The 11,791-nt window shown below is 35.0% G+C and overlaps 1 protein-coding gene across 1 annotated transcript in view; it reads left to right on the forward strand.

Moving 5' to 3' along the window:
• jeb (low-density lipoprotein receptor domain-containing jelly belly protein) overlaps positions 1 to 11,151 on the forward strand; it is a 419,417-nt gene extending 408,266 nt beyond the window's left edge. The window contains exon 3 of the mRNA XM_075371681.1: positions 10,864 to 11,151. Coding sequence (XP_075227796.1) covers positions 10,864 to 10,923 — 60 coding nt within the window. The 3' untranslated portion in view covers positions 10,924 to 11,151. The remainder of the gene's footprint in view (positions 1 to 10,863) is intronic.
• The last annotated feature ends 640 nt before the right edge of the window (positions 11,152 to 11,791 follow it).

Here is an 11,791-nt window from a genome sequence, read left to right on the forward strand (position 1 = left end):
TGTTCTTTGGTGGTTTATTTTCTCCGTAGGGGGAGGAAAAAGCTCTGCCACTCACCACCAGCTCGCTCTGACGGCAAGTGCGAAGCTCTCACCCGCTAAAAAACCTCCCTCTCTAGTCACGCAGGGGACAGACCTAATTCATATGGTAGGTACACAGCCCCTGCGCAATCTCCCGGGAGCTTTTGCCACCGAATTAGAATAGCCAGAGCAACGTCCAGGGGATCATCGGCGAACGACGACTCCGAGGAGCCCCCGCCGCCCACCCACTAAGGCTGGCCGCCCACGGCCATCCGGTATCGGTCCCATATTGCTGATCAACCTTTTCAAGGCTTGGGCAACTCGCTCGCCCTTTCTGACAGCTTCCTCAACATGAATGGAGAAAGGCCATCCAAATCCCCAGATACTTTGCCGGTGGTTCTTTGGTGGTTGGGTTTCAATTAACCATACATCTCAGGAGTGGTCGACCAGAGTCTGTTCCAAAATACATGTATATCGGTACATTTACACTGCAGCTACATCATGGCTGGCAAGCCGGTATCGGTAACTGCATTTTCCTACGCAAGAGAGCGTGCGCGCGCGCACACACACATCCAGACCCGGCAGTATCTGGAAAACTGGTTGGAGAAAACAAACAGAAATCATTAGAAAATTCATCAAAATTGCCGTAAAGAACGTTATGTATGCGAAATTTTAGTGTTTATTTAAGCTAACCAACATATTTATTAGTCAATAAAGTTTTCTTCCTACCAGTTTTGTGGAAGGATTATCTACAGTGTTAACGATATTCAATTTTACAAAATGACGTTTAAAAACATTTCTACCTTCGTATAAAACTAAGTTTTCTCTCTTTATAATTATATTTTAACAGCAAAATTTTAATTTTTAACTTTCAGTTTATTTTTTATAATTTTTATAAAAGATAACCCTTTATGTAACGGTTTTTTTTTTAATACAGATAATATACATTTAAAAGACTGGAAAAAGCTTTTTAAGTATAAAAAAAGTTCTCTTAATCGTATAAACAAGTGTATAATGAATTAACGACGACGATGCTATTTAGAAATTGTGAATCATTACAAGTAGAAAATTACGTTACTAGGGTCAGAAGTTCAATTACCCCTCAGTAGGTTATTTTAAAATAATAATTTTTTTTTCTTTTGCCCTTTTTTTAAGGTAAATCCTTAAATAATTCCCACCAGTTGCAGTTGTCCTTCATCAAAGATAAATCACAGGGTTAGACCTCTTCGCCACCCTTAGTAATGGCTTCAAATCACGCTATATAAAGTTAAACAAAGCTATAAAACTCCTGTGGTGCTTATTCAGTTAAACATTTTACAAACATATTTTTATGTAATAACGTTAGGAAAAATGTTTGCGCGATTATTATTTTATTTTTTAACTTCACACTTAATAAAAATAGTTTGATCGTCTCGGTGGAATGCTTGCTTGACACATCAAAGATCCCGGCTTTGATTCTCGATTAAGAGCTGGGAAAATCCCATAGTAGTTATAATAAATGAACTTAGTACTTAGTGAGAGCCGGCCTCCGTGGTGCGAGTGGTAGTGTCTCGTCCTTTCATCCGGAGGTCCCGGGTCGAATCCCGGTCAGGCATGGAATTTTCACACGCTACAAATCATTCATAAAATTCTCTGTAGCAATATCTAACGGTGGTCCCGTAGGTTAAAAAAAAAGTACTTAGTAATGCGATTTCATAAACGGAAATATGATATAGAGTAGTGCACAAAAATCATACAAATTCTTATAATAATAAGGTATAAATATCAGCTGTCGCAGCCTCATGTTGACGAGAAAGCAAAGTACATGTGTTTAGGAAGAGAAAATATATATGTATGCTGAGACAGAAAGCTTCATGTTTAACATCCAAGATGTCGTCACTCTTAAAATCAGAAATTACACCAAGTTCATCATACAAGGTAACACCCAAACCGATTGAAAATAGATAAATATATACCATCGTCTCAGGAAATTAAGGAAATGCGGCAACAGCGTGATCCTATGATCACGCTGTTGCCGCATTTCTTTCAGTGCCGATCATCCTTTCGACCACGAGGATGATACCGAGAAAACTAATTGCGAATATCGAGAAATGACATGCGACCCATGGATCTATTTAGAGTTACAGAAAAGTGTAATCATCAGTATCTATAGCACGGTTAGGAAAAATTACTACAATGAAATGGAGGATAGCTTGACGAAAAAAGTCCGCACCAACTATATCACCAAACAATAGCTAATATTGAGTTTAAAAAACTAAAATTATAACAGAAATATTAATATTTAAATCTCAACACTTTTTTTTTTAATCAAACTTTCCATTTAAATTTTGCAGCAGAAGAAAATACTGATTAATGGCAACGACTAATAGCGAAAAAGGTTTTAATAGAATATTTTTATTATAATATATATTTTGGAACATTTGATTTATTAATGAATATATTCAGTGTTCATAAAGTATGACAACCTTTAAATAAATTTTCCAACATAGAAACAAAAAAGAATATGCTAAAAAAATGAACTTTAGCAAATGATCCTACCTTAAAAGGATAAATTTTTCCGATATGAAACTACCGGTAAATTACTACTATAAAAAAAAAATAGGGTCGAAGCGTGGCGACGTGCAGGGTCAGGAAGGTAGTCTTTTAGCCTAGGGTGTTCGGGTCCGCCCACATTCAAGAGTCGGGACTCCCCGATGATGGCATAAAGAACCCTCAAGGTATGAGCGGGTCGCGAAGTGAAGGATGTGCGTAATGTACATCTGGAAATGTTAGATTAGGGACAGGATGGGTAGCTCCTTAGCGGAAGGGCATAGTGGCTATCCGAAAGAGGAATGTCGGTGTGTCCTAGTGAAGTTGGGGAGACCCCGGTGGGAAAGCCCCAAAAGCCGGCTAGCTAGGGCGGATAGAAACTGCTGCCACGACACTCTGAGGTGACTGTGTTTTGCTTAACGGCGAGGACCTTGGGGGTGTTATTAGATAAAGTAGTAGTGTTATTAGGTAAGGAAACTACCACAATATTAGAAAGCATTAGGGAAATGGAAAGATAATGTTATGACAAATTAATTTAACGTACCTTGAAAAATATAAGTTTTGGCGTAAACAACATCGGGCTAAAAACATTCTAACCAAAATAATGGTCACTTAATTTTTTTCGCAGTTTGTTTTTCAAACGTAAAAAAAAAAGGTGAAAAATACCATGTTTCCAGATAAAAGGTCGCGACGCCACTACTCTGCCACGGGGTTCGGCAATAATTTTTTTCTATTACAGTATAATTCTTTCTTAGACTTTTGAGACTTGTGACGTTGTTTAACCTAGTCTTATCTATTAACGTTTATACGCTAACGCTATGAGAATTTTTTTTCTTCTTTTAAATACTCAAGATATATTAAAAGATATCAGTAAAGAAAAATGAAAATAAAGTTAGAAATAATTTTTTTTATTCAATGTTCCCTTCTGGATAATAGATAAGATCTTATTCCCAAAGGAACAACCATTAATTTAGCTATTAAATTGAAATTAATTAATTAATTAGCGTTTATGTTATACAAAGTGAATCAAAAAATTACCCGATTTCAAACAGATAAGTTTCATAATAAGAATGTTTATAACTACAAGAAAATCTACTACTACTCAAAAATGTTTAACAACTCGGTTACCAAGTTATAAATGTTCTACATGTCCTCCATCTGCTGCACGGATAACACCAAGACGATAGCAGAATTCTTCCGTAATGCGTTGCAGACAGTCTTCTGTTACTGAAATTACTGCAGCTGTAATCCTGATTTTCAATCCATCCAAATCAACAGGTAATGGTAGAACAGAAACACTTTGTTTCTCATAAACCCACAAGAAAAATTCCCAAGGTGTATTCTCTAGGGATCTTGAAAGACAAGAGTGTAATACCAAGTCTTACGCTCCCGAACGCCCTTTCCAGCCTCGAGGAGATGTTTCATATAAAAACTGACAAAATCGGTTCCGCCAATGTAGCGGGGTTCAGTCTTGCTGGATAATGAATTCTTCAAAATCTTCATTTAGTTATGGAAAATAACAGTTCTGCAGTCTCAAGATAAGAATGCCCTGTTACTCTAATTTCTTCATAAAAGAAAAAGCCATAAGGTTTTCTTAACGAAACCGAACAAAAAACATTAAATTTTGGTGAATCGCGCTCGTGCTGTACAAACTCATGTGGATTCTCAAGTCCCCATATGAGAACATTGTAAAGTGAAATCTTACCACTTAAATGAAAGTTGCTTCATCACTAAAAATTAACCGCGGTAAGAACCTATCGCCTAAGAATATATCACAGAAATCTCTACGTTTTCTTTTGCCATTCGCACAAAGGTTTTGTACGGTTTGAAATGCAAGCATCGTCTTAACGAAGACTTGCTCAACATAATGTTTTCCATAATAATTTTCAATATGATTCTTTTTAGATAAAAAACAATTTAGGAAGATGAGGAAATTCAAATATCTTGGCGAAGTAATACAACCAAATTAGTTTAGATAAAGAACAAATAAGGCGAATAAGTAAACTGCAAAAAGCGTACGCCTTTACAAAAACTTTATATAATATTGGATATAAAGGATGAGAAAATTCGACATTACGCCACAGTAGTTGAGTGTGCAGTGCTGTATGCTACAGAGTGTTTATACTATTATACAAAGAGGAAGGTTTTTGTTTGTTCGGGATAAACAAAAACTACTCGATCAATCGCAACCAAATTTTTGCCAATGTTTCTTAGGTTTTTGAACATATTTCATCTCAAAAAATCTCCAAAAAAAAAAATATATATATATATATTTGTAGCAGTGGAGATTTGTCGGTTGAAGAACAAACTTAAATGAATTGAATTAATGAACTGCAAACTGTGAATCTGTCACTGTGTGACCTGGGTTTGAACTGATTGATTCGAATCAATCGAATGAATAATATTACAAAAATAATAGAATTAAATTTACGTTAAATAAAATAATATTAAATAGATTTAAAACATTTATTTTTAACAATAATGGGCTTCCCGTTGGACTGCGTGCGAGGTTCGAGTGGTGTGATACGCGAGCACCTCGTAATGAGCGAGACCAACCATCACCATCAACTGGTAACAAACGTCCCAGGTGCCCCTGGGACGCTGTCTTTGTGTGCAATGGGGTGCTCTTATAATACCTTTGCAAACATTCATCTAATTTTCAAAATTCAAACGGGGTATTTGTTAGTAGGTTGAATGGGTTTTTAGTAATTTGTTGAAGGCTTTTGCATGCATCAGACACACTATGGATCCAACAAATCACGGTTTTCGGATATATAAAGTTGTCTGTCCTTTGTTATCGCATCTTGCGAAAACCAACCGATCGATTACTTTCAAATTTGCAGGATACTTTCGGGTTATTCCAGGGAAGGTTTTAAGCCATCGACCGAGGCCCTAGCTTCCTTGAAGTTAAGATATTAAAAATATTATTATTCCTCTAAGGATGGTGAAGTTGTGAATTAAAGAGAGTCATAAAGGAATAAATAGATTAATCCTTTTACTTAATTATTATATTTCTCCCATCATGGCAAAGAAATAGGTTATGAATTTTTCGTCGTCAAAGATGTGTGCACTTTATTCGTTACCACAGTTACTATTTTTCTATCTTTTGTAATTTAATTTCTTTTCTAGGTTTCTATAAAATCTGAATACTGTAATTATTATTTATCAGTATTATTCTCACAATCATAAGATAACGTCCAGGGGGTAAGCCCTCTGGGTAGACGGAAATGACGACTGAAACAAGTCCCGCGGGTGTCCAGGGCGCCGGTCCCCCTGGAAAGTTGGGAATGGCGAGCGAAGCGAGCTCTGCAGCCATGGGGTAGGCCCATTGGCCCCGGGAGGCCCCGAGTAGCCCCTGAGTTTGTTTCGGGATTCGCCTGGGCTGACATGAGACCCGAAGGTTCAAGTTCTGGTTAGACGAGCCGGCTATACTTTCAGAATTGCGTAACAACGATTTTAGTATTTTTGTAGTCAGGATCCTCAATATTTTGAAAAATACATAAATACGTGAAGTAGTATTTTTTAGCAATTCTATACAGTCGGGAAAGAAATAATTACAATTACAAGGAAACATAGTTGGTTTAATCATGTTTGTTAAATAATGGGAACTTAATAAAAAAAGAAAAAATTTAACTTACGTCACAATTAAAAATCTATTGCGCATAATAAATAATCTTTACTCTAGTACTTCCTAGTTGTTTTTACATCTCTTAGCGTGACATTCATTAATATAAGATTAAAATAACTGTTATATTTTTAATAGAAAATAATAATTTGTTGAACTTTGAACTTTCCTCAACATCAAAGAAAAGTATTCTTATATTGAGCTGTCTTTTCCGTTTGCAAATCATCCCACGTATAAATAAAAACAAATGTTTCCTAAATACGGCTCTTTAAATAATTAAAAGATTTAAATAGCTTATTTTCATTTGCTTTTCTTCCTTAAACAAGATTGTTTTAGATGTTTTATTATTTTAGTAAGACTACAGTTAAATATTTTATTTTTACTTCTTTTTCTATAGTTTTCGTTTCTACTTTTTTCATCAAGTATTTTCTTCGAAATTTTTTTTGCTTTATTGAAGATAGATTTCAATAATGAATTAACGCTACACAACATTTTACTTGAAAAATATGATCTTGAAGCAAAATAAAAAATTCCGTATATTGAAATATAATTTGGGAATACATACATTTAAACAACATAATCGTAAATGAAAAAAACATTCCGTGAAATAAATGAAAATATAATCCGAATGGAATTTAGACCAACAAAATGATTACAGTAAAAAAATTTCTATCTTTGTAATAATGGTAATTCAAATAAGAAATAACTTTAACTTTGAAAAACCGAAAAAACTAAATAAAATCCCTAAGATGTACCAGATAAATTAATAAAATCAATAGTCATTTATCTGAGAAATTTTCAGTAGTAATACAGTAAGTTACTCAACAACGCTGCATTTTACCTATCATTATAAGGTTCTTAATGAAAAAATAAAGCTTACAATTTAAATAAAATATTGATTTTAGTTTATATCGACAAACTACAGGTGTCCCATATAAAATGCAACCCATCAATCACTCATCCATGAAATTTCAACAGGCAAGCATACTCCCCTACTCGTTACTGAAACGGACTCGTCCAACATCTGAACATCGCGGCGACGCAGTAGAACACTACCGATAGTAACAACAATGCAATCATAAGGTTCAGTGTATTGCTAGAGACAAGATGGTGTTTTCGCTAGATGAACTTGTTTTCATTGTCGAGTCGTACTTCAGTACGAAATCAGCGATTGCAGTGCAAGATTTGTTTCGCCATAAGTACCCAGATAAACCAGCTCCTAACAAAACGTCAGTATTATGGTTAGTTGCAAAATTTAGAGAGACCGGTTCTGTTAATAACAAGGAACACAAAAGATCTGCGTCAGTGTTGAATACAGATACAGTCGCTGAAATCAAAGACCGATTACTCACCTCGCCAAATAAATCGATCAGACGTTTGTCTGCTGAAATTAATTTGTCTAAATCAACTGTTCATCGGGCGACCAAACGATTACAATTACGACCTTATCGCATTCAAACAGTTCATCGACTTCTTGAGCCCGACAAAGAAAAACGGCTTCAATATTGTCAACGGTTCCGTCGATTTCTGCGTGAGGGAATTAACGTTATGGATTCGTTATTTTTCACAGATGAAGCACGGTTTCATTCGGATGGCTACGTAAACAGCCAAAACAGTAGAATTTGGAGCGCTGAAAATCCCCACGTTTATCACGAAAAACAATTACACCCGCAGAAGTTGGGCGTGTGGGCTAGATATCGCAGAAGAAAATAATCGGTCCTATTTTTTTCGAGAACACCATTGATGCAGAACGATATCAGGATATTTTATTTCAGTTCATCGCACTCTGGGAAGAGGAAGACAGACACTGCCGGCTACAACATGACGGTGCGACATCGCACTACGCAGGTTCAACTTCTGATTTCGTCGAGGAATTCTTTGGTAATCGTGTTATCGGTCGAGGCTTGTGGCCACCAAGATCTCCAGATTTGACTGCGGCGGATTTTTTTCTACGGGGTTACCTCAAAGAAAAAGCCTACAGCAACAAACCACGAACACTTGAACGATTGAAAGTCAATATTGAACAAGCTGTATTAAATATCCAGCCACAAAATTTGAAAAAAGTTGCAAGAAACGCTGTAAAAAGAATTGAAGCTTGTATTGAAGAAGATGGCGGCCACTTCCACCAACATTTACTCTAAATGTAAGGTAATGGATGGTAATAATAAAAATTACATTTACATTGAAATTACATTTACATATTCGAATAATAAAAAGGCATGTGTATGCCTTTTTATTATTTCAATATCTACCAATATAAGGTTGGGTTGCGTTTTATATGGGACACCCTGTATGATTAAATGGGTCAATCTATTTGAAGTGTCCCAAAAAACATAAGCTGGTTGCTTGACCAATTCAAAAAGCAATTGAAACTTACCCATTTGTTTTCTACAGGTTTTAGGACCTTAAAACTATTCTTTTTTTAAATCTTTTATTTAAGCAGTTTACCTGCGGCGGCCGTTTTTGCTACGGTGCGCACACCTTTTTTGTGATTGTAAGAGTTTACGGAAAAAATCATAACTAAGAAACTATTGGTCCTGTAAGGATAAAACAAAAACAATTTATTCGTATTTTCTCGAGGTAAAAGATCGATCCAGTTTTTTATTTACCTATCCTTATTCTTCCTGTGAGAAAATTACCAATAAATTTGAACATGAAAAACTGTGAAATTTCACTTTTGGTAATTTTTTTCAAGAGGCAGGGATTATCTTTTTATATGTAGGTATATGTTAGTAGTTTTACCATAAATAATATTAATGGTGATAAACTTATATTTTCGTTTTATATAAAAAAAAAAAAACACATCGAGTTTGAGACCCAGCCAGTGTTACTTTTTTACACTTTAAATATTACTCATTTATTTAATTGTACCGCTCACCTGTGACAGCATAGCAGACAATTACAACAGTATTTTATAGGGCGCGGATGCGATTATGTAACATTACTTTTTTTTTTAAATATTGTTACTTTTTAATAGTTTAAAAATGTGCCTAAGAAAAGTATGACCTTAATTAGGCGAAATCTCGAGATACTGAGGGTGACTTTGGTTTACAGCCTTACCACCTCCTTGATTTATTAAGCTGAAAATTTAATATCGTCAATGTCCCATACATAGAAGTAATCTGATCAAGTTTGATCAAAATCGTCCTTTAGTTCTGGAGATATAAGGTGATTTAAAAACCAACACCGAACACACAATATACGAGGGCTATTCAGAAAGTAAGGAACGTTTCCACCTGACGCCGCCAGGCGCACGCCAATCGCGTATATATTGGTGTGCTCGTGCGCGGCACCGCAGCGCTGGTTCAACAACGGATTGGAATGCAATTAAATCCGTCTTAAAATACTAAATAATAATAAAGAAAACTTGAAAAATTAGACCCGCTAACTAAAAAAAAAAAAAAAATAATAAACCTTAAAAACACGCCCGATAGAATCACCCAGCAGCAAGGGACTCTGTCCAGGTTCTGCGATAAAGTAGGGAGTAATAAACTCCCGCTAACTTTGCATTCCATTCCATTCCCGGCACCGCAGTCAGCGTCCAGCCGTGACAACGGGAACATCTCCGCACTGCCCGTTATTTTATATACAAATTTGAAATGTGTGCTGCAATTCGAAATCCCGCCAGTTGTGAGGTGCGGTCTGTGATTCGTTTTTGGTTGGCAAAAAACTTAAAACCAATAGAAATTCATCGGGAACTGTGTGAAGTGTACAGGCACAACGTAATGAGTGAACGTTCTGTCAGGAAGTGGTGCATTCAGTTTAAAAATGGCCGAACAAACGTTTACGATAAAGAGAAGAGTGGACGTCCGAGCATTGTGACTGACGATCTGGTCTCCAAAGTTGACGAAAAGATTCGTGAAAGCCACCGTTTCACAATAACTGAGCTTTCTCTATGTTTCCCACAAGTTTCACGGACTTTATTGTTTGAAATTGTTTCACAGAAGCTAGGCTACCACAAATTTTGTGCAAGATGGGTTAAGATCACAGGCGGCAGAATTCTATGACACAGGAAATTCAAAGCTTGTCCACCGCTATGATAAGTGCCTGAATTTGTATAGTGATTATGTTGAAAAGTAGTATTTTAATCCCTCGTTCACATGTATTTAATAAAAAGTTTTTCTTGTACTTGGTTTTTTTAAAATTCCAAAACGTTTCTTACTTTCTGAATAGCCCTCGTACATACGAACATCAACATCCGGATTTTTGGGTTCCTTAGGTGTCAAAACATCTTGATCCAGTGAAAAGAAAACCACATATACCCAAATTGGACCGATTACAATACTTTCCCTTCTAGAGCTGTAGCTCTGCTATTGCACTATCTATACAGGAAGCTTAATTTCAAAGCACATTTGATTATTTTAACTCCTACCTCAAAATTGCTAAACAATTTTTTTTAAATGATACTTCCTACCCAATATCTCTGCATGTAAATAGATTGAATGTATGTGCGTCTCTCTCTCTCTCTCTCTCTCTCTCTCTCTCGCTCTCTCTCTCTCGCTCTCTCTCTCTCTCTGTTGTGTGTGTGTGTGTGTGTGTGTGTGTGTGTGTGTGTGTGTGTGTGTGTGTGTGTGTGCGTGTGTGTGTGTGTGTGTGTGTGTGTGCGTGCGTGCGTGCGTGCGTGTGTGTGTGTGTGTGTGTGTGTGTGTGTGTAAGAATAAATTATATGCAATAATTTTTTTCTTTTACAGACGAAGGCGCATTTGGATATTCTGGCAGATGCATTACTGCGATGGGCAAGAGGGCGTTAACACGAAAATCAACAATACACTTTAGTGTTGCTGATACATAAATCGTCTCGTCAAAATGAAAGATATAACTCCCCAAAAAATTACAATGAACTGATAACTACTACTGTTAATAGTAATAATTATAATGAAAATAATAATAATTGTTGTCATCAATTCAGTGTCAACAGAAAGACTAGTAATAATAATAACGACAAAACAGTAATAAAAACAATTTTGTTAAAATTTCTCTACTCGATAAAAAAAATAATTTATTATAAAAATTATGTCACAACAATTATTATAATGACTATTTTAAAGATTAAAATTATTGTAACAATGACTGAAATTGTAATTACTCTTAATGTTATAATAATATTGATAAGTAAAACAAAAATAAAAATTAAAAACGATAAAACAACTGAAAAATATAATTTTATTTTTACAAAATATAATAACAACAATAGTAATATTAACAAAAAATTAAGCGTAGTTGTTTGTATTAAAATAAAATATAAGGAAAGGGCCTCCGACAAATTTATAATATATTATATTAATAATAATAACAACAACAAAATTTAAAAAATATTTTAATTAAATACAAAAAAAAAAAATGAAATAGAATGCTTTCAAACCTGATAGGTCGGGGAGTCCTTCAGGAACGAAAGAAATTTGTAAAAATGGGAAGTCATGGTATTTTTAATGGTAAATTTACCAGGGAATATTCCAGTCGGTCAAAAAAATATATTTAATATGTGTCAATAAATACAACAAAAAAAATTTACAAAATCTTAAGAAATATAACAAAAAACATTTCATAATTATTATTGTTGATGTTATTATTATTATTATCATTATTACTATTTCTACTATAAACACACTACGCTATATA

The sequence above is a fragment of the Lycorma delicatula genome, chromosome 7 (genome assembly GCF_047948215.1).
Source record: "Lycorma delicatula isolate Av1 chromosome 7, ASM4794821v1, whole genome shotgun sequence".
NCBI lineage: Eukaryota > Metazoa > Arthropoda > Insecta > Hemiptera > Fulgoridae > Lycorma > Lycorma delicatula.